Source organism: Bombyx mori, chromosome 15, assembly GCF_030269925.1.
Source record: "Bombyx mori chromosome 15, ASM3026992v2".
Taxonomy (NCBI): Eukaryota; Metazoa; Arthropoda; class Insecta; order Lepidoptera; family Bombycidae; genus Bombyx; species Bombyx mori.
In genome coordinates this window covers 601,297-626,671 of record NC_085121.1, presented here as the reverse complement: position 1 = coordinate 626,671, position 25,375 = coordinate 601,297, and the positions used below count along the sequence as shown (strand labels likewise).

Sequence of the window (25,375 nt, the reverse complement as noted above, 5' to 3'; positions counted from 1 at the left end):
CTCTCCACAAGATGGCGAAGAAATTTTCACTTCTATAAGGAGACTTCCCCAAAATTGAGAGCATGGCTTTGTAATGATTTTTGTTTTTGTCCTTTTTTTATGTATGCGTCATATTATATTGCAGGATGTGACGTCAGAATATATCAAATATAGGTTTGGTTGTAGTTCATATTCAACTTATGGCTAGCAAGCTATATTAATATGCGTATTTAATACGAATTTGTAGGCAATAGTGTGATCTCTTCATAATAAGCACTTTAATTACAACACAAGAAAGGTAACCATATCTTCGCTCGAAGTATTACACCACAACCCTAAAGATTCCCCGAAGCGACTTTACAAAGAACACAGAACTGACAAGAGCGTGCTGGAATCAGGGATCTCATGACATTGTTTGCAGACTTTAGTTCGCGTCGGACCTAGATAACCCAAATTAATTTTGATCCTAATGTTTATAACCTCCATTCGTGAATGTGTTACGGCTATTCCACTCTTTGAATTAAACGACTGACTTGCTAACGGACTGCAAGTGATGCATCAGCATGACCCAACACTAGTCAGAGCACAACTTGTGTTTTTCTAAAGCGCACTCTACATGCGCAATCTGAAGTGTATTCACGTTCAATTTTTTTCCCTACCTATTCTAGTGATCTCAAGGAGTCATACTAGATTCACCGAGCAGTAGGTGATCTCAAGGGGCTCAAGGCCGGTGATATTGCTAACACTAGCCCTAGCAAGAGCAGTGCTTCGCAGAATCTACCTACCTTTTTTTTTATTGCTTATATGAGTGGACGAGCTCACAGCCCACCTGGTGTTAAGTGGTTACTGGAGCCCATAGACATCTAAAACGTAAATACGGCACCCACCTCGAGATATAAGTTCTAAGTTCTCAGTATAGTTACAACGGCTGCCCCGCCCTTCAAACCGAAACGCATTACTGCTTCACGGCAGAAATAGGCAGGGTGGTGCTACCTACCCGCGCGAACTCACAATAGGTCCTACCACCAGTAAAAAGTACCACCGGATCGTAAACGCGACCAACTATGAATATCCGGCGAGAAACTCTGGATTCTGTCTGTAGGTTAAACGCTCAATAAATATGTTTATGATTAAAAGCTATTACCTATTGTCAATAGTAATGTACATTTGGGAATAAAAGGAAGAACGAAAATAAATAAATCGAACACCTTCCTTATTTCATAGTCAACGAAAACAGTCTTGATCGTTAATTTGAACAATCCACGCACATATGATTGCAGCACGCACGGCCTTGCGCGCATCCGCGTTCATACGTCTTAGCTATAGGGTTCAATGGACATTAATAATGATTCCCTACGTTACATATGTTTCATTGATTAATGTCTGTGTCTCAATTTTGTTTAAATCTATTTTGACTGTCAATAAATTCAATGAAGTGTGGCAATAAAGAAATCATATTTAGTGTCTTGCAAGTGTGGTAAATATGTAAAACTGTACTATGCTATTAACGATGTTTACAGAATACAACACTCACGAGCACTCTCTATGTTACATTACTGTGAGCCTCAGAAAACACTAAATTCGCGCCCGGTCCTCAACGGACGAATGTATTTTTTAATTGAAATATGTAGGTTACAGCACTGCCTCTTGTGTTAGATATAACACTTAAACAAATTCACACAATTTCTCTTATGAGATTACATAAAAAAAACTATTAAATGTACACAGAACCCACACAATTCCATCTAAAAACCAACTTGATAATTTAGCATTCGCAACGAGATTAAAGAGAGGATGTTGCAACATCATCGAACACTTAAAAACAGGAAATCAAATATTCGACCACTGATTTATTAATAAGAACGTTCTGATTAATCGTAATTAGTCAATAAAACAAGTATCAAAATCGTTGGATCGGTCGTTGTAACATAAATTAATTTTAGGTGGACAAATCATAATTCTTTTTTTATTTACTGACAGACTGTTTTTTATTGACATATATAGACGAACCTACAGTCTGTATGAACACACGCGGGTCTACAATGGCTCAGTAAAAGATTAAGGACGCTTTAAGAGTGTTTGAGTAAAACAGAGACGAATCTAGTACCATTGTTTTTTTAAATCATAACAATGAAAAACATTGTCAAACTACCTGATATTGGTACAAGTTAATTTTTATTTGTTGCCAAAAAGATCACACCAATGAAAAATCCCAATAAATTCATTGTTGTTTCATTTATAGACGAACGACATCATGTATTATAACAGAACTGAATGAAATATTGAGAACCTTCGAATGACGCTTCATTTCCAAAAAAAAAAACTAATATACTCGCAAACGTGACAACTAAAACAATTATATTATAATTCGCCTATAGTTTTGATATCGTCGGGAAGGAATAGATTTCGTATCGCACTTCTAATTGTTCAATGAAATATTAATAAATAAAATTATCTGCTGTTATCTTCTTTTATCTTTTTTTCGATCACAATATTAGGGCATCGCGTCACAGTTGCACAACAGATCAGCGATGCAAGGTGACGCAACACCACGCGCCTTGACGCACGCCCACGGCACTGTGTATATAATCACCGATGTCTGCACTTGCAGCTTTAAATTAACTGTCTAACCCTTTGAATGCTGCGTAGGTCACCGGTGCCCTACATGGCGCTCTGAAGTAATCACGTCGATTTCTGTTACTAAGACACCGGAATATCCAGCAGACTTTCGGAAAGACGAATCTCAGGATACTGAGAATGAATCTGTTTCTAAGAGACCTAAAAGACTAAAAGATACATTAACAAACACAAAGAAAGCAAAGTTAAGCAATTCAGACGCTTAGTAATGGCAGTCAACGTGCTAAGTCTATGTTAACGAAGATTTTGACATAAATAATTTTACTGGGGGGTAAGGACCTCTTGTGAGTCCACACGGGTAGGTACCACCACCCTGCCTATTTCTGCCGCGAAGCAGTAATTCGTTTCGGTTTGAAGAATGGGGCAGCCGTTGTAACTATACTGAGACCTTAGAACTCATATCTCAAGATGGGTGGCGGTATTTACGTTGTAGATGTCTATGGGCTCCGGTAGCCACTTAACACCAGGTGGGCTGTGAGCTCGTCCACCCATCTATGCAATAAAAATAAAAAAATAGTCTGAAAATCTACCAGTCCGTCATCAATATTGAGAACATTAGTTGTGAAACACTTAAGAATAAGAATAGCATCGCCGGGGCCGACTCGTGGAGCCGTGAACTCGAAACACACGTAGCGCACGTATTCATAAATATTTCCCTAAACCTCAAGGTGTAAGTGCCGCATTTTATGATCAGAGCATACAAGCGGTACTCGCTGACAATGTATGCCAAAGTGAATGCTTAAAAACTACTATTTGAAAGGTGTCGAGATTATTGGCAAAGCAGATTTGCCCCGCGATTTCAGCTTCCTTACATTTATAATTCAGTAAGTAATTAAACACTTCATATTTTCCCGGGATAAAGTGTTGCTTCTGTCACTCTCTTCTCCATAAACTGCAACTCCGTTTATAGATCAATAAAATCACGAACCGGCTATCACATTATTCATACTCATAGTTATATTTATTATCGCAGATATACCCGGAGTTGCCCAGGTCAACTGCTTACAACAACCTAATCAACAACTTATCAGCATGACATAAACAAATATGTCTTAATCTAGGCTTTAAACTATATTTGTATGAAATTTTATTTAAATCGGTTGGGGCATTTTTGCAATATTAAGTAACAGCGTTGTAAACTTTCACATTTGAAGTGAAACTTCCTTATCGGCGTTGGAAAAAAATTTACCGTCACATTTTTCGGTTACGCGTCACATTTTTCCGTTACGCGCCATCTTTTAATTAACGGCTGTATGTTCTGAAGTATGGATGCGCATTTGAGAAACCGACCTCATGTCTCAAGGTGGGTCACGGAATACATTTTGTAATTGCAATAATCCCAGGTAACCCACTTAATATCACGTGGACCGTGCTATTATTGTTATTACGTAAAATAATAGGAAGAAAAGTACCAGGGTATTATGATATCAAAGAGATGTATTATTATAACTTTACTCTGACGTACAGCCTTCTTTATTAATTAACGGCTGTATGTTCTGAAGTATGGATTCCGATTTGAGAAATTGACCTCATGTCTCCAGGTGGATTACGGAAATCATTTTGTAATTCCAATAATCTCAGGGAGCCCACTTAATAATATCACGTGGACCGTGCTATTTATTACTGTTATTACGTAAAATAATAGGAAGAAAAGTACCAGGGTATTATGATAGCAAAGAGATTTATTAATAATTAACGGCGGTATGTTCTGAAGCATGGTTTCGGATTTGAGAAATCGACCTCATGTCTCAAGGTGGGTCAAACTTCACGAACCTCAGGAACCCCATTTAACACCACGTGGACCGTGCTATTATTATTAATTTATAGGAAGAAAAGTACCAGGGTATTATGATATCAAAGAGATGTATTATTAAAATGCTGTAATAATCTTAGTAGCAAAAAGGTAAAGTGAAATAATTGTATTATTTGTATTCATGTCTATGATAATAAAATCCTTTTGTTTAAACTTTATCTAATTTAACTTTATTTAACCAATTTCTAGAAAGTTGCATGTAGATCATTTTTCGAAAAATAAGGCCATAAACAAGTTTCACTTCTTACGTGTGTACACTAGTACACGCACACATTTTTTTTATAATACTAGTGTCGATATGAGTATGCTTTTTACGATAGGCTGGATAATATTTTGTGACGGGCTGGCTCGGATGGTCGTAGCGAAACGGGCGTGACCTGCTCTAACTTACTCATTTATTCCCGAACCGAACATTTTCAACATTAAATATTTGTGAACAATGCCCAAACGAAATAGCGAAGACCAGATAGCGATTTTGTTCGCTGACGAAAAAGTCGAAAGCTGCTAAATAGCCTTATAATCGCAGTCGCACACAACGTCGATTAAAGATACGTTTAAATAAAACTGAATGTTTCCACGAAAACCATCGTACGTACGTACATAAGTCAGTCGGTGCGCGCCGCGAACGCTCTTACGAAACCGCAACTGTGTCAATGTCGCCGCCCGAGAACGCAAACACTCGGAGTTGACGTACTGATGGTACTTTTACTAAACGTTTTACAGTGATTGAGCGTTAGCTTCTTTTAGATTAGATGGGTTTTTTTTTAATTGAATATATGAGTGAATGAGCTCACGGTTCATCTGCTGTGCCGGGACTGATCGACATGAAAAAGCGGATACCATCACCCTTTTTTTTTTTTTTTTTTTCCGGGCCGAGGGCCGAACCTCCTACGAGGTCCCCGCGCCTAGGGGGCGCGCGGGGTATGTGAGACTCAACGATCTGCAGGTGTTGAGAGCAGACCGCGGGCCCAAGGAATTTAGGGCCCACCCACTAAACGACTCCCCTGCACTCTTACACCCGGCGTCCGATCTCCGTCCGGGGTCAAAACCCGGTCAGAGTAGGGGGGTTCCCGCGGTCAACGCTACAACCAGACACGCGGCGCCACCCCGAGGACGCCCGACCGACGGGTCGTCGAGGCGATAGTCGACGACCAACGACGTCAGTCTCCGCGGTACGGCGGCCCTTCAGGCCGCCCGGGCGATGCCGCTGGTGTTCCAGGATACCCCGCTGGGCCAGAACCAGCCTGCCGGGTCGGAACGCGATACACCGCCGACCGGGTTGCTCTTCCACAGTATGTTCGGCGACGACAGCGACGACGAAAATGCGGACCGCATCGCACTCCGCAGCCGCCGACGCGTCGTCCCGTCCTCCTGGTGCCAGCGCGCTAGAGTGACGGTAGCGTGCGGCGCAGTCTCAGCCCCCTTAGGTCGCCCCGTGACCATCACCGGGAGGAGACTGCCTCCTCATAGGGGCCGGAGCTGGACAAACGTCCTCCTCCGACCCCCGGCTCGACGGGGATACCATCACCCACCTTGAGACATGAGGTCAAAGCCTCAATAGTACTGTATGACGCCTGTCCCACTCTTGTCCCACCTTTCTTTACGGGCTTACAATACACACTCTCGCCAATGGTTACGCTCATTTATAAATTTGCGGATTTTATTTTTATTATACAATTTTACTTCTTAAAGTACATATGCATTTCCTTAGGAAAACTCTGAAGCCTATCACTTCTATAAATAGCCACTTAACACCAGATAGACTGTGAGCTCTTTCACCTAACTTCGAATTCTACATATACATATTTTTGAAACATAACTGTGCCACGCATAAATCAGGAAAAACATTATTTAACTTCATTGTTCAAATGTTTTGCGTAAACCGTGCGATGGGTAGTAAGTATAAAACAAAGGAAACGCCGTCTGTTTGTTTGTTTGCGCCACGCTCGTGCGCAATGTCCGGTATTCGCGTCCTTCCGGAGACATCTCGTTCTGTTTACAGAAAGCAAAAACAACAAAGGCAATTTCTGTACGCCATTATAATATTCACATTTAGTCTCAGTCCACAGTTAGTTTAGTTGGACTAAATGTGACCAAAACCCCATCGTGCAAGACATTGCCCATCGGAAATGGCGTTGGATAGGACACACTCTACGGAGCAGCGGATGCAACGCAGCATCAATCGCGTTTGAGTGGCAACCGCTTGGCAGGAGAAGACCTGGTCGCCCTGTACACACTTGGCGACGCACCGTAGAGAATGAGATAAGAACTACCAACGTGACCTGGAGTGATGTCAAGGAACAAGCGCAAGACAGGGTAAAGTTGAGACAACTTGTGAGGGCCCTATGTACCAGCGGGGTACCCTAGGACTACAACAACAACAACAACAACATTATAATATTTAAGCCATTGTACATGGTAGTATTCGCCAAAAAAAAAACTTCAACAACCCTACTCGATTAAAATTGTAAATTTAGAATCAATGATGACATTAAAAAAATATAGCTGATGATGCCCTTCGCATATTTTGGTGATTCTACACGGGCACTTACCACCGTCCTTCCCATTTCTGCCGCAAACCAATCAAGCAATCGCATTGCGCGCTTAACCTCACAGTGAGTCGTAAGTAGTCCGCCCATTTACGACAAAATAAAATTGTATTGCGCTGTCGAATCCTATTACACGTAACACACAGAAATTCCTAAACTGTAATGACGCGTGAGAAACGTACAAGGACGTGTGATCTGTGCTTTCCTGTTGACGATGGACCGTTGCGCAACTCCTCGTCAACTGCCGCGTCGCCAGCGGGCTCTTGCGTAACAAGCCGACGCCGTTATGTCACTTATGAAACAAGCTAAAACCCTCAAAAGAAAGTTTCAGTTCGGTTCCAGGACGACGCGAGCCTAAGCTTATAATAGGCCGCGAAAATGTTGTAATCACTTGGAACTTAATAAAAAGGAGCACTCAGCTCCGTGACGCCCAAAGAATAATACCCCCGGGACTCTTGATTGGGAACTTTTCGTTTTCCCGGTAAAACTTTTACAACGTACATTAACGAAAGCTACAGTGTACATATTTTGTTTTCCCTTCGTGTCGGAAAGGCTTCTCTGAATGTCGCGAGAGTTGTAGAAATATTTAAATATATTCAAAATTAGATGACCTTGATACAAATAGCCAATAGCGATGTTATATATCTGGATTTCATAAAGTAAACATATACCTACATTTACATACATTTTTCATATGATTTTTTTTGAAAATACACTCCCACATTCGTAATTTAACATTACATTAGTATAATTTTAATATATTATTATTTGTTTCTCCTTAAACACTGTTCATCCGACGCAGTTTTAACGTTTTACAAGTCCTGTAAGCTTTTCAAAGAAAGCTAGTGGCGGACACTTCAAAAATTAGTTACATTTATTTCTAATAGCTTACTAGATCAAATGTAGCTTCACTGCTTAACAAATTCATATGGCACATTGCTAATTGCACCTAAAATTGATCAGATGATTACAAAATAATTACGTTATAATTAATATATGAAGATCTAATCAATGAAATGTTTTTTAGTCTGTATTGTATCAATTTCTCTTATAACCTTGAAACTCCTATTGTAGATTCTCAATGTGCTGTTGAATTAATATTGTTTTCTAAATTTCAATGAATAAAAGCATAAATTTAAATGACAAGAAATCATTATTTGTGATTACATTCGAACCATTCCAGCTATAAATATAACACACACTTAACGGGTTCTTACGACGCTTTTCACATTTCATCAAAGTTTAATACAATTCACCTATAAAGGCAATTTGGCGACATGCTTTAAAACTTCAAAACCAAACCAAATATCAGATTGATATGTCTAATTTCATTAAAAGTTAATTAAATAATGATAAAGGCGATTGCGAACGTATACACTAAGTGTGTGGTAATGTCGCAATCACATGTTCTACACGAAACCGAGACTAGAGATTGGCAACCGTTTCCGGTTCTCCTTACCGGTTCTCTTTGTTACCGATTATCTTGCAATCGGTAATAATCATTTCGAAACAGTTTGAAACAAATTCGAACTATTTTAGGCGTGCTTAATTCGGCGTAGGTAGATGTTACTTTTTATTTCATTGAATCCGTACGTACCTGTTGGGAAGTAGTCGCTGTGGCGGTAGCCATCATACAACGCAAGATATTGGACAGATGCCTGAATCTTGCTTACGACATTATCAAGATAAGCTTACATATATACAAGTTCCGAACAACAACATTTGGACGGTCGGTCTACCGAGCAATATCACCCGCTCGGTGGAAGATCTCGTGGCCTAAGATGAAGTCGTCGTGGCCTAAGGGATAAGATGTCCGGTGCATTCGTGTTGAGCGATGCGCCGGTGTTCGAATCTCAGGCGGGTACCAATTTTTCTAATGAAATATGTACTCGGCAAATGTTCACGATTGACTTCCACGGTGAAGGAATAACATCGTGTAATAAAAATGAAACCCGCAAAATTATAATTTGCGTAATTACTGGTGGTAGGACCTCTTGTGAGTCCGCACGGGTAGGTACCACCGCCCTGCCTATTTCTGCCGTGAAGCAGTAATGCGTTTCGGTTTGAAGGGTGGGGCAGCCGTTGTAACTATACTGAGACCTTACAACTTATATGTCAAGGTGGGTGGCGCATTTACGTTGTAGATGTCTATGGGCTCCAGTAACCACTTAACAACAGGTGGGCTGTGAGCTCGTCCATCCATCTAGGCAATAAAAAAAAAAAAAAAAAAATATCTTCCCTTTGTCGTTTAAGCATCCCCCTAAGTCGCTTTTAATCCAGCGTTTTTACAGCGCGCAGTGTCGGCATAAAAGCATTTTTAATATACCGATATATATATATATATGCAAGGGTAGGTTGCCACCGCCCTACGTATTTCTGCCGTGAAGCACTAATGCGTTTCGGTTTGAAGGGTGGAGCAACCGTTGTAACTATACTGAGACCTTAGAACTTATATCTCAAGGTGTGTGGCGCATTTACGTTGTAGATGTCAATGGACTCCAGTAACCACTTAAGCAACTTAACACCAGGTGGACTCTGAGCTCGTCCAACCCATATAAGCAATAAAAAAATTAAATAAAATTTGTTTTTACCTTTCATATTTGCCCTATGAAGTTTCGATAACTGTGACCACTAGGTATACTAATAGTGACTAAATAAAAAAAATTTGGTAAATTCTTAAGTTTTTTTTTTTTATTGCTTAGATGGGTGAATGGTATTTTTATATTTACTCTATCTGTGTAATAATCAATTATATTCTATCCCATTCTCCACGAAAAATACGAAAAGCAGCTTTCGATCGACGAGTGAACAACCGTACATGTCAATATGTGTACATTTACGTACAACATATCGTACTGGATTAATTTCTAATAAATGAACAAACTCACTCAGACAAAAATAAAATAAAAACATTTCTAAGCCAATAACGTATTATATGTATATGTTTCGATGCCCTAAAATCTTTAAAATCATAATTGAATTAAAAATTTAATTAAAAAAAAAAATACTCCCATTAATATTAATTACGTAACTAATTATCCGGTCGTCACCGATTTTGTAAGTTTCACTGTAATTAACTGTCGTAATACAAATTTTAAATACGATAACGATTTTCTATGGAAGCGTGCCTCATTCGTATTTTCTTTCGATAGCTCAAATAAGTTTTCGTGTCAATAGCACGAGGTAATTTACCAACAATATGTACAAGTTAATTTATCTATTAAATTAATTTCATAATGTAAAGGAAACTCTTCGAACGTGACCCATTATTTGCACCTTGCAACACCTCCATCTAGTGACCAATGCAGCGCATATATGAAAAATATTGCCCTATAAATGAAGGGATTTATTGTTAAGGCAATATTTGTTTTTGTGCCCATGTTAATTCATTAATAAGAAAGAATAGATAATCGATCAAATATTAATTAAAGTCGGTAACATCTGAAGTCGAGCAATATTTTGTAAACACAAAGGCTGTTTGAAAAACATTCCCTGCGTCACTAATCGACTAACGACTCAAATAGTAGTTGTTGGGCGGCGTTCGACGGAGATGAGCGTGCGTACGACTAGACGAGCAGTTTACTATGGCAGTGGGTGGGGGCAGACTCGAAACCGGGTCAAGGGAGCCCCGATGCACCGTTCGCGTTAAATCTCACTTTCGCGCGCAGCAAACAAAACATGGCGGCTGTGACGCTACCAACATTCAGCTAACATCCAAAATGGCCGATGAGCATTGCAACATTATTACACGTGTACTAAATTTATGAAACAAACAAAATGTTTTTGATATGCGGTATATACTAAGTATCCTTGTCCCTATTTCTTATTTCCTACGTCGAGTATCGTAACGTAATCGAGATAACCGCTATCGTTCCACTACGGCATCTTATCAACTTGAATTAATACAGCGCACTCGACCGTACGATAATGTTACAGATTCTATTTATTTACAATTTGACACGATTTCTATTTGTAACGTGTTAATGACGGGCATGGTTTTATACAAAGGCTTGAAAATCGTGACACAAATTTTTTTTTAGAAAAAATATATATTTTGTATATCTGTCATCTAGTAATGCAAAATGTGTATTCGAAATTCGCGCAGAAACTACACGGATAGTTGACCGTAGATGCAACTACTAAAAAAATTGTATGCATTATTTGATTTGTTGCCTCCCCTGATACAATCGAATATTTTTATTGTTTGTGATAACGACACCCAACTCATCTTTGTAATTATTGTTATCGGGTAGATATTAATTGATCCCAACTTGCTTCGTTCAATTATTTAACACTAGCTATTGCCCGCGACTTCGTCCGCGTGGAATTGTTCAGAAATAATGCTTTATTTTAGAACTAATTTGGTTAGCATAAAAAACGCTATAGTGAGTCAAACTTAACATATAGACATATGCTGTCGCGGACTTTTTTTTATATCTTTTAAAGGGGAACAATTCTGTCATACATTATTATAGCGAAACTATAACCGCTTCTGCAGCGCACGCAGCGGAAGCTCTGAAAAGGGAAAAAAACCCGATATTGAAACATTATTTATTGGTGCTCCACTTGTAGCGGTCTCATGTCTCATATAGTCTTCCGCAATAAATGGGCTATCTAACACTAAAAGAATTTTTCAAATCGGACCAGTAGTTCCTGAGATTAGCGCGTTCAAACAAACAAACTCTTCAGCTTTATAATATTAGTATAGATAAAACGACATGCTATAATAGACAGACCCTAAAAACAAAAAAACAAAACAAATTGTAAAGGCCTGTTTACATCTGAAACGCGACCGTGAATCGAATTAACGTCTAGCCGAGGCTGCACGTAGGCATCAACCTGTTGTTTCCGCCGACAAGGTTGGCCCGAAAAAATATATCGCAATTGTACACTGGCTTTTAGGACATGACTAATGGACAACACCTTACGAAACAATGTAGCTGTATCTGAACGTTCTGTAATCTATCATTCAATTAGCGCTTTGGACGCGCCCGACAAGGAATGCTACGACGTTCGTCGAAAGCGCTCGGTCCGCGGAGAAAACTGATAGGAGAACAGGAGATCTTCCGTTGTCGCGAACCTCCAGCAGTGACCCGACGTCTGATGACCACGGATCCTTACTCTTTATCCTTTTTAATATCAAAGAAATCTACATAATTTGTGATTAGTTCAAACAAAGTTATTAATTGCTTTGTGAAAATTCAATGATATAAAGTTAATTGTCAAGGTAAGGTTTGATATTTCAGATTGTGCACAATGAGCGATTGTAAATATGGCTGGGCGACTGGCATGTTACTTTACAAATGCTTATAAACTCCGCTAATTCTTACATCTTGCACTCGACCCGTCAGTGCTTACACATAAAGTTTCTCCTCGTATTTTAATATCTATGTGCTATGTATATAAACGTTATTTGTCTAAAGAAAATTAGGTCATAACCGCGCGCGTTCCCTCGCGAGTGAACACGTCATCAAATACATTCCTGTTCTATTGTTTTAATATTGTATTTGACACGCTCAAGTTAACTCAAGTTGCGAAAGCGTACCTTCGTAAAAAAAAAAATTTTTAACTGACTACGATTGTTTCCGGTCAAATTTTGATTAGCGAATGAATTGAATGGCTGTTTATTTCCGGTTTCGTTTTGAAAACATTTACATACATTTATTAGCAGAATAGTAATGTCGGTGTTGTGGGTGTAGGCAACGAATGCATCTCACCCTTAGCACCGCGTTGACCTAGTTACTAACCGCGCAATATAAAACAGTTTTATGTACCAGTCAGAATACGCTACAATATTTCGTGACACGATTTTAATAATGACCAATATTAGCTTATAATAAACGCTCTCGTAATTCAGGCGGTTGTTATTGGGATAGGTTGACTCTATACCTACCACGGCACCGCTTTGGAACAAAATGCGAAAATAAGACAAGCTCTTGTGTGATTAAACATAAATCATTATAATTTCTTTCGATACGGAACTCAGTTGTTTAACGATTACGAAAATTCAGATATTTATATTCGGCAACTTCGAATACAGGTTTTGGTCGGCAGTGAGGCAACTTTTCAACGAACGCGCTGTCAGTCGAGTCAGGCCTCTTTCCTCGATGAGGTCTGACTCATGGAGCTCTCGTATGAATCGCGTAACACTCATTTGCATAAAGTATTGTCTATGGATCCTGTGCTCATTCCCGTTCACGAACGCAATCGTTAGTTCGTTATCATTCGACGCTGTTCTAGTTGGGATACGTTTTTGTATTTGTCCGTGAACCACGATCGTAAAAATTAACTGTCATTTGAATTTGTTTAAGCCGTGTTCGGATCTTAAATACACAACAGCTAATGTATAAAATATGTAATGGCTCCCGGAAGCGATGTCTGTATTTACGTTGACTCTGTAGTTCCTTGTTATTATTATTCGAGAATTATTTATAAAAGATTGTAAGACAGAAGAGTAAATTTTAACTTTATAATTATATTTCCGTGTTAAAGTTTGGCTAGAAATACCAGTTCATTAGTCGAAACTGAACGACTTCATCTAAACTGTCCAACAGTCTCAAAAAATACGCAAAATGTTCTCCTAGTCATGTTTTTCTAGTTTTATAGGATATCCACAATCTAAACTATAAATTAATATTTCCTACTCATTATCTTTCATTTCAACACGTCTATTAAAGATATAATAGATGCTTTATCGTGCACAATCACAGTTTCCATTTCTGAACGCGTCTCAGCCACTTTCTTACGTTTCCCGCGCGAGGGGAAAGTGCTCGCGCTTTTCCGACGCCATCTTAGTAGCACGTTCCCTTCCACGCAGCATAATACGCTTCAATTTTTTTTTTATATGCCTTTGAATTTTTCGTTGCCATTTTGCATTTCCTAATGTCAGCTTTCAAGATTCCTGATTGAGCATTCAAAGATGGCGTCGAAATCTGACGTATATACGAGTATGTTGCCGCGGCAATGTGACTCCCTCCACTTGTGTCCACAACGCCAACTGTGCTGACTCATTACACGTATTGTTTGCTAATCTAGCGACATTAACATTTTCCTGAATGTCTATGGTAAAAGCAACGCCATTTTTATTGACTATTAATGAGTTATTTATTGATCACGTTTGACATTTAAGTGCTTGAACAAGTTTAAGAGTGTGTCGATGACTTAGATTTCAACTCAATATTTCGATTAAAAATCACAAACATAATAATACGAGGCAACACATAAATATTGATGACATAACGCCATGGAGCGATATAAAACCAAAACATATAAAAGAATTGAAACATGCAAAAGGACCATTTAATAACACGACGGAACCAATATCCAAAGTAAATTGAACCGTCATTTTTATGAAACATTATTGTGAACACGGGTCAGGGGCTGGTCAGTTGTGCCCGCGTTGGAAATAGCATGGCTTCCCGGATGTAGCTCTGACGTCTCATATCTCCGCAGAATCACCGAAACGACGTCTCATGGAAATTTAAGCTTTTAACCAGTGACGGTAAGATGAAAATCGCTTGAGTGCATATTATAATTACTCCGGCACTGTCGGTATTTGAATTTTAGTAATACATAGAGATTATTATTATTGTATTATTTGAGTTTTTGTGTTTTTCTAAATTTATTTTCTATTATTGTAGTAAGCTTTAATCATTTTAAAAAATATGTATTTTTTATTATTATTCAATGATCGCCTTTTTCCTAAAACCTTATAGAAGAACCTATACTTTTGTCAGTTTTCTAGTAGAACTCAAAAGCAGTGAAATCGCGATAAGAGCAACTCAATGCCTGTATTAGCACTTTTTTAATTTTCTAATGAGTAAACAAGCTCACGGTACATTTGTGGTTAAGTGAATATCAAAGCCGATAAGTAAATAAATAGCACTAGACCCCGCAACCGGGACACCTAAAGACGAGGTATAACGGGCATCTGACGAAAACCAACCAAACAATCAACCCACAATTAAGCAATAACCTGACTTTTTGACGCTTTTGAGTCGAGGTAGTCCATAACAGGACTATGATGACTATGACTATGACTGACCAGATCCGCACTACCCTCGATACCACAGTTCACGATGCTCTATACTCGGCGGCAGATAGAGGCAAATGGGGTGGAATGGTCCGCAATAAACTCTTGTTGCGAGGAGGTGGTCACGACCCTCAGTATTGAGGAAACCGAAGCAAGAAGAAGAAAAGTCCATAACACGACCCATTTTGTGTGATTAGAAAAACTAACCTCGTTTGAAAAAGGACGAGTAATTTTTTTTTTTTTGCTTAGATGGGTGGACGTGCTCACAGCCCACCTGGTGTTAAGTGGTTACTGGAGCCCATAGACATCTACTACGCAAATGCGCCACCCACCTTGAGATGTAAGTTCTGAGGTCTCAAGTATAGTTACAATACAATTACAATTTAAAATAACGCATTATTTTATCGGACATATTCTATTTATAATTGTTTAAAATAAGTACATGTTATGTAGAATCGGACCACAAAGTGCTAAAGCTGTTTACGTGACTAATTTTACTATCAGCATAATGCTCGATCTGTTATAAAAAATCGATGCCATAATTCCGAATGACGTCAGTGAAGGTATAAATTATTTTCCTCCGTGCATCTGTCGCTTCCTCGGCTGCCATAAGCGGACGGGTCATAAAATTAATTACATTTCAATTTCCTGGTGCGATATTTGTTATCATTTATACCGTCTGGTTTTTTGTACTATGTATTTAATATTGTGATTCTGCTAAAATAATAATTACATGCAAAACGATTGCATGAATCTATTAAGTAAGTTCGCAAGTTAAAATGTACCTAGTCTAGCCATAAGTTATGTTACAAATTAAAATGCATATTTTTTAATGAAGTAATGTATGTAATCTTATTTTCTTAAACACGCTATTCCATATTGTAATGTGATAATGAACACGAAAAAATATGTAAAATGACGCAAAACCGAAAGCAGTTTTTAAAATAATATACGTGTTCCAAATTCAAAACAATTAAAAAGTAGAAAAAAGTTTTTATGTTAACAGTATTTATGGCCAGACTAGTTCGTTGCGAGGACTATCTCTATCGACGCTGATAAATTTATCAATCTCATTGTAAAGCACCGGTTGAATGTCTCCGCTAAGTCTCCCGTGACCGCGATAACTTTTAAACTAAACTTAGACTTTCAGCTTCTCGCTCCAGAGTAGTATTATCCAAGTACAGAACAATATGAATTAAACAAGTTCTATTACTGACGGTAGGACGTATTGTGAATCCGCATGGGTAGGTACCACCGCCCTGCCTATTTCTGCCGTGAAGCAGTAATGCGATTTGGTTTGGAGGGTGGGGCAGCCGTTGTAACTATACTTGAGTCCTTAGAATTTATATCTCAAGGTGGATTTTATTTTTATATATAATTATATAAAAATAAAATCCACCTTGAGATATTATATATAAAAATAATATATAATTATATATTATTTTTATATATAATATAAAACGTAAATGAGATATAAATTTAAAGATAATTTATATCTCATTTACGTCGTAGATGTCTATGGGCTCCAGTAACCACTTAACCACCAGGTGGACTGTGAGCTCGTCCACCCATATAAGCAATAAAAAAAAATTAACTCAATTCCAACAGTATACTTTGACATTTGAATTTCCCTTTACGTCTGAAAAACACAGCTGAAATATTAAATAGCAAAACCCACCCTCGTTCGGATACATCGACCTTCCTCCAGTCCGTTAAACGTGCAATGCACCCTCCACCGAACATATTTCACTTGTTATGCGGGGGTGGCCCGCCCCGTGCATTCACCTCGGGCGAAGCTTATGCAAGTCGGAGCTTCAAAGGAAAATGAAAGCACATTGAGCGGGTGCAAAGTTTAGGGGTAGATGTAATTAGTTAGTTAACTAGCTCGGTTGGCTGTTAATTAATTATGATTAGATGTTCATATTTGCGAATGAAAAGGTAGAGTTTTTAATGACTTGCGCTACTCACTGGTGGGAGGGCCTCTCGTGAGTCCGCACGGGTAGGTACCACCGCCCCGCCTATTTCTGCCGTGAAGCAGTAATGCGTTTCGGTTTGAAGGGTGGGGCAGCCGTTGTAACTATACTGAGACTTTAGACCTGATCTCAAAGTGGGTGGCGTAATTACGTTGTAGATGTCTATGGGCTCCAGTAACCACTTAACACCAAATGGGCTGTGAGCTCATACACCCATCTAAGCAATAAAAAAAAATTGTCCATGCCAACATAAATACATCAGATTGTGTTGCACGAAAAAATTGAAGATCTGTGCTTGTACTATATATTCCACTCGTGGTGCTCTAGGGATTATTTTCAGATAATTCCATTATCTCCCCTTTCTAATCGAACCACGAATCCATAACATCCACAGTGTTACCACCGAAATGAATTATGAACGTTCCATTGACATTCAATTTTGTCGGTGGTGGGCCGTATTCTCGTCTGCCTACAAGGGCAATAATAAAAATTAAAAAAAATGCGGAGTGGCCCGCTTAGGCTATGACAGATCCTACATAAAGCCTTTCGAAGGTCCTTAGCGACAGACCAGTGGTTTGCTTGTGCCGATCTTAGCGCCTTTATACGCAATAAGCCAAAAAACATATCTAACTAAAAGCTACAAACAATCCTTTACTTGGAACTAAACTACAATGCCTAAACAATAACACCTTTGTACGTGGCTTCACTTACGAAAATCGATACATTATCCAGGTCATGTAATACAAAGAGAGAGCAAGCACTATGTATTACAACTGTTATACAAACACACGATGAGAAATGTTTTTATTTTTTGTATACGCATTTATATTTCAGTCCTAGTACATTTCACACGTATTTCGATATGTTTTTAATTTTTTAAGACACGTAATCAATAAAGTTAGTATGGCCACGACGGTTCCCGAACGCTCATGAGGACTTACGAGTGCTCATCATTTTTTTTCATATTCATCGCTTACACCATTAGGATTAAATTATCGACGTTATAATTATATTAACGACTAGCTGACCCGGCAGACTTCGTAGTGCCTCAATCGATAAATAAAAGATCTAAACTTTTGTATAAAATAAACTTAAAACAAACAAAAGGAATCCGTCCGACGGGGGACACATCAAAGGAAAAACCAAATTGTTACTTTTATTTAATTCCGAGCATTTTCATATTTATCTACCTTTTAAACCTTCTCTGGACTTCCAGAAATAATTCAAGACCAAAATTAGCCAAATCCGTTCAGCCGTTCTTGAGTTTTAGGGAGACTAACGAACAGCAATTCTTTTTTATATATATAGACAGATGTAGATGAATGGAAACGCAAAAAACAACAACGAAATTCAAAATTTTAAAGCGTATTTTAGCTTAAAATGTATTCTGTATTTCATAGCGCTTCTAGAAGTGCGATGAACTTACAAATGCCAACAGCAGACCGTCAGCATGCACCGTTTCCAAGTTCCGCTGAATAATGCACGGACGCGTCAGTCTGCTTCGGCGGTCCACTGCTGCGTTCTTGCTATAGATATTTATCGCTTTAACATTTACACACAGTTTGCATAAAGCATACTTTCTGATTTGTTTTCATCCTCTTCAGGCCTACGGGTTAGCGCTATCAGCCCGCTAGAGGAGCATTTGATTAACTTATTACTGGTGGTAGGACCTCTTGTGAGTCCGAGCGGGTAGGTACCACCGCCCTGCCTATTTCTGCCGTGAAGCAGTAATGCGTTTCGGTTTGAAGGGTGGGCAGCCGTTGTAACTATATTTGAGACCTTAGAACTTATATCTCAAGGTGGGTGGCGAATTTACGTTGTAAAAGTCTATAGACTCCAGTAACCACTTAACACCAGGTGGGCTGTGAGCTCGTCCACCTATCTAAGCAATAAAAAACTTTATAAGACTGCTTCAATCATGGCACTGAATTCTAGTGAATCAGGTTTTTTTTTCCTTTGCGGCATAACACTAAGAAGGTCCGCTGGCGAACATGAACACTTCGGTATAACAGTGTGATCAGCATGTTCTTGGTACTTTAATTGATTGGTTGTATACAGTTGTAGTAATGTATACACTTGTTCTTATTGCGGACAGCTTCCCATCTCACGACTAATCCACTCTGAGATCGAACACTTCCATTGATACTTCATCAGGCTGAGTTCAGCTTGATACTCTTATGTACGTAGCTTGGAAACAGCGATACTAAATTATACATTTAGCTTATGAGATTGCTCGGAGTTTCAGTTTTAATATTTGTTTGTTATAAAAACAGCACTTCGATTGCACATATCGAAAGCGTTTACTACGACACGACGATGTGTGTGTGTGTAAATATTATAGATTACAACCACAATTTTATGAGCAAAAAAATACGAAATATGTTTCTTTATTATAACCGATCTCTGCGTTTTTCTCCACTTCGATAAAGCGGCACGACACGAGAACCCTCTCATCGTGGCCGCCGGTAACTACATTCCCGATCCTGCGGACAGAATGGAAAGCAGTCGACGTCGCCCCAAACACGTCATTTCGGATCCTCCCGATCCACTAACGGTGCTTTTAGGTACTTCAAGCACCGGTCACCGTTCTCGTCGAGCCCGTCGCCGACGAAGGGCTCGACGAGTAAATTAACCCTCAGACACAGCCCACTGAGTTTCTCGCCGGATCTTCTCAGTGGGTCACGTTTCCGATCCGGTGGTAGATTCTGCGAAGCACGGCTCTTGCTAGGGTTCGTGTTAGCAACGTCGTCAGGTTTTAGCTCCGTGAGCTCACCTACTAGTTAAGGTTACGCTGAAATAGCCTCTCAAGGTTAGCTTCATATCAGCTTCATATAGTTTCATATCAGCTTAGGTAGGAAATTAAAAGCATTTTTCAAATCAACACCCAACTCAGTGTATATTAAGCGCCGAAATGTTATTGTTATGAAAACAGTGCCGTTATCTGAATTCGTCCAGTGTTTGGATCTATGAAGCGTGCACCGACATCACGTCAGGACCACGAAACTAATTTGCATACCTGCACACGGGTCCCGGTCGTAAAAAGTTCACACTTCGTCTAGACAATTCGACCAGCGAAAGAGAAAGTGATAGTAGTCTCCTCCGCGTTCAGTACATGCGCAGTAGTGGGAGACGAGCCGACAACAGGTGGGGTAGTGGGGTGGGAGCTCAAGGTCACCGTCCGGAAGCGTCTGCCCTCCATATTATTTATTACCTTATCGATTATACGGTAATTCGCGTGGGACATGCCACTACGACAGTTTTAAGTGCAATTTTAGTAAAAAGGAATGTAGTTTCAATAACGATCCGTAGATTGAGTTGATGATAATGGCACGGAATATGAAGTTCAGGTTTTAGCTTCCCATTAATAAATGAAGTTTTTGTTATGTTTTTACGAATGAACCCGACCTGATGTTTGATGGTTACCGAAGCCACTTTGTGCCACCTTGAGACATGAGTTCATAGTCTTAATTGCTTAGTATTAAGGTATCCCACCCGCCAAACTTTCTATGAATTCCATTATTACGACGCGACAGAAATAGGAATGTTGTGGTACCTACCCTCATTATGACTTGAAGAGTGAATTCAATACATTACAGTATCGAAAAGACGGACAATCAACGACTCTAAATAAACTTTGTATAATACCCTGTAGATTACCAGCTATTAAAAAGTAAATAACGAATGTTTTTATTAAATTATACAATATATAATAGCTCCAGGCGGCAACAAAGGATTCAGTCAGGCACAAGTCAAGGTCTAAAATAAATTACCATCAGTACAGTCGCCCACGCCTTGTCTGGAGCACCCGGAGATGTGCGATGTATCGGGACTGAGATTGGTCGTGTTGTAGACGAAAATTTCGTACTTATAATCATATAGAATGTATTAATTATTTAACTAAATTACTAGTCTATTTTTATTAGAGAACAAACAACTACTATTTGACAAATAAAACATACTTTTTTTTAATGAGTGATATCTGGTGACCCATAGGCCTTTCCAGTTTCACCAGGAAAGGTAGGGTGGGATTTGCTAACAGCTGCCCGAGCGCCTCCAAAGGAGACCTAACAACTCAAGAGTAGCTGTTTCGCAAATATACTACCGGATCTAAATCGCGATCCGCTGAGAAGATCCGGCGAGAAACTCAGCGGGCTGATTGATGCACGGGTTAGGTTGCACGTCGAACTCTTTGTTGAGTTCGACGAGTACGGTTACCGGCAAAACATTCCTAAAGATGTCCCTTTTATATTATTCATAATATCGATTGCTAAAATATCAAAAAAAAAACGACATCTCCAATTCAAAATATTATATTCACTTAGTCTGCCTTATCTACGTCCGTTTATTCGGTAATCTTCAAAGTTCTGAAGCCCTCCTGAAGCTAAAGGGAATTTTGACTAATGACAGCTCTAACTCGCGCGGCCGGTCCTTCGTGAATTAGGGGCATATAAAACTAAGTTTAATGAATTCAATACTTTTCTGTTTGTTCGCGAACAACAGTTCGATAGTTATTCATATTGATTTATAGTTTTTGTGGTCTTGAACTTCGGCCGTAATACAAAGGGGCGATCAATGCCAGTAATGTTTTTTGATGCTATTGATGCGAGCTGGCGCAATGGAAGTTTGGATAAAGTGGACATTTGGTGGCAAGTAACCACCGGGGCTCGTGAACGCCACAAAATACTCCAATACGACCGGCTTTTGTATTTGCCGCACTGGTATTTCAAAGCGACTGTCTTAACATTGAAGCCGAAACGCACGACTGCTCGACATGAACAGAATAGTAGTTCTTACCAGCGCGGACTCGTGGTGCGTTCTTAGAATATAAAGTCCAGTCTTGCCCAAAGTGGGAGATGACGTCCCTCTGTGAGCGCTGCGGGCCTAAAGGGGGACATTAAGAGACCCAGAAAAAAATTGGGGCGTTGTGTCGAGGCTTGGGAGGCGATTTGTAATTTCATCTAGGAGGACTCTTAGACACCGACTGAGCTCTCACTATAGTAGTTTTTAAGTAGGTGAAAAAATGGGGGCGCTAAAAAATAATTAATTCTCAAAGTGGACAGTACACAAAATAAGTTTGGGAACCCCTGATATAGACTATAGTGATTCATACGCATTTACATAATGTCCACGCCTCTTATATACAGTATATTATTATATTACAGCCTAATAATATAGTCCTAGAAATATAGAGACTGCTTTTGTTTAAATAATACCAGTTATTTCGATGTTCTGTTGATATTACGAAACTCATCTTGTTGTTCTAAAGTCTATATAAATGAAGCCCTTTTAAAATCCTGAAAATATAAGATTTGCCTGTCCTAGTCTAGACTAGAGAAACTTTGTGTAAATTAATAATGGTAATTAAGTGTCTGATCTTATAATACCTTTGTAGATCTCAAGAGAGACGCGCAGAGTTAAAAAGCTCACAGAATGACGATGAAATTCTTGCGGATTTGTTAACTGATTGGAGAAATTTAAGCTTTAAGTTTAGGTTCGCTGTGATTTTATTCGTTAAAAATTAGGTATTCTCGTTATAAAATTTACTAAGCTCTTCTTAATCGATTATTATATATAGACAAGGATCGATTCAAATGTTCCAAAATAAATTAAACAAACTTTTTTATTGCTTATATGGTTGGACGAGATCACGGCCCACCTGTTTATAAGTGGTTACCGGAGCCTATAGACATCTACAACGTAAATGCCGCCACCCACCTTGAGACATGAGTTCTAAGGTCTCACTTGTAACTTTCAAACGGTCGTGCGCGAAAGATTTAATTTTATTTCCCGTTGTTCCAGTGAATGGAGAACCAACAGGACTGGCCCTCGGAGCCAGAGCGCTGCTGCACGGTCTCCTGGCGCCCTCACCCTCGGTCAGGCACCATCCCCTGTACACGGCGCCCAACACAGGTGAGCATATCAACTCTTAGCCACTAATGCTACGTCAACGGCGTGCTTTCCGATGTTTTGTATTCCTCCTCCTCCTTGATAGTTCTCCTTATTACCGTGGGTCATGACTCCCCCGCTGCATCAATCTCTCTTGTACGATTGTTTTCCATCTTCTGCGATCCTTGGCCTCGTCGAGCTTGATGTCCAGACAAGACCGAATTTGATTCGACCATATTTTCTTTCTTATTGTTTAAATGAGTGGACGAGCTCTCAGCCCACCTGGTTTTAAGTGGTTACCGCAGCCCATAGACATCTACAACGTAAGTGTCGCCACGCACCTTGAGATATGAGTTCTAAGGTTGTAACAATATAGTTACAACGGCTGCCCCATCCTTCAAACCGAAACGCATTACTGCTTCACGGCAGAAAATAGGCAATGTATCCAAAGAACTCCAATACTCTACGAATGCATATTGTGGAGAGATTTGTTTTTTTATTAGGCTCCTTTAGTATTGACACATTGGTGCGAAAGTCAGTCCATGGTCCAATCTGAGTCCGATGTTTTGTATTAGCTTATGCTAAACAAAAATATGACATCGTATGCTCCACTTTACCTCTTTACGATTCAGAGGCAAGTATAAAACGTGAAAGGGACCGCTCACTTCCACACAAAATATTTAATACAATGAGTGAGGTATGAAGACATCCTTGAGATAGGCTTCAGTGAAATTAATCTGAATGCTACCTTCACCTTATTGTTTGAGCCCTCGGCCATTACTTCTTATGACAACTAATGTTATGTAATCTTTCTTGTATTTCCTCTTTACATTATCCAATTTCCGTTACTTAATCTAACGTACTCGCGTATCTCTGTGTGAGTTCATACGAAATATTTTACGATATGATGTGGTTTCTCAAAACTATAAAATTTCAATATCCGATTCCGTCGTGGCCTAATGGATAAGACGCCCAGCGTACTCTAGCGATGGGACTATACCGGTGCTCATATACCATACGCGGATGACAGTTTGTTTAATTTAATACGTAGTCTTCGGTTTGAAGGCAGCCGTTTCTTTATTTATTGCTTAGAGGTGGGTGGACGAGCTCACAGCCCACCTGGTGTTAAGTGGTTACTGGAGCCCATAGACATCTACGACGTAAATGCGCCACCCACTTTGAGATATAAGTTCTAAGGTCTCAGTATAGCCGTTGTACAATTCTCGTAATCCCAAACAAATTCTCGTATCCCAATGGAGGTGGCTGCATTCACATTGTAATGTCTATAGGCTTATATAACTCCTTAACACCAGATAGACCGTGAGCTTGTTCACATAAATACGCAAAGACAAAAAATTATAATAAGGTAACTAATAGCTTAACTTAACTGAAACATTGATGCGAATCGCGATATTCACATCATACTACAGGATAAATATTGAATATATTACACATATTACACATAACGTATCTTTTCTAAATCGAACGGCGGTGTTCCCGAGAATTGCAATCTTCGATTTATTCGTACGGGTTCCCGAATAACTCAACGGAAAGGAAATTATAAATGTAGTTATTCAATATTTTTGTTAAATAAATCAACATGTACTTAGATCAGTCGGAATATTTTTGCTGAAGAATTTGGGGATTTGACGAAAATAAATTTCAATTTAGTAGATAGAGCTTTTTTTATAGAAAAGCTAATGTTAAATTCATGTTCGACTGCTAAAGCTAGGTTCGATAGAGGAATTTGTAAATGAAGAAAAGAATAACGCGTGAACAGAGAAAGTATTGAACTAAATATCTACAATAAATCGGTGTAACAGTAACTTTGTTTGTTCTTAATTGTATCTGGGATACATAAAAACTTCAGAAAATGTTAAAATCATTAAGACAGTCGTCAGTATTAGTAGCACTGTCAAAACTTTGCCATTGAGATGACAAAGCGAGCATTAGTTAACTTAACTTCTGGGTCTGCGGAGGGACTTCGGTTCCCTCTGTATTTTGTACCGTATGTTTCATAGGGAGTGCTCTGAGGAATTGTTCGAGATGATACCGGCATCTCGTTTTTACCATCGCACCGCCCGCCACCGGAGTAGAGTTCATCCATTCTACCTGGAGCCACTACGTTCATCCACAGTGCGTTTCCAGAGATCTTTTTTGCCACATACCATCCGGCTATGGAATGAGCTCCCCTCCACGGTGTTTCCCGAGCGCTATGACATATCCTTCTTCATACGAGGCTTGTGGAGAGTATTAAGCGGTAGGCAGCGGCTTGGCTCTGCCCCTGGCATTGCTCAAGTCCATGGGCGACGGTAACCACTCACCATCAGGTGGGCCGTATGCTCCTCTGCCTACAAGGGCAATAAAAAATAAAAACTTAAATATATTTCGTTACTTAATACTGGAGTACCTAATATTAAAGAATCACTATACGAAATATTATCTTAGAACTGAGATGTCGAGGTCTCGGGAACAATTTCCGCGAACAGCCCGGATCCTATCAGAA

General features: G+C 39.3%; 1 protein-coding gene across 12 annotated transcripts in view; it reads left to right on the top strand.

Annotated features, from left to right (window-relative positions):
• The window catches only part of E74 (transcription factor E74), a 266,595-nt gene that overhangs the window by 205,314 nt on the left and 35,906 nt on the right, over positions 1–25,375 (top strand). For all 12 annotated transcript variants that reach the window (XM_038015611.2, XM_062672340.1, XM_062672343.1 and 9 more), the window contains 1 exon segment: positions 22,783–22,893. In XM_038015611.2, coding sequence (XP_037871539.1) covers positions 22,783–22,893 — 111 coding nt within the window.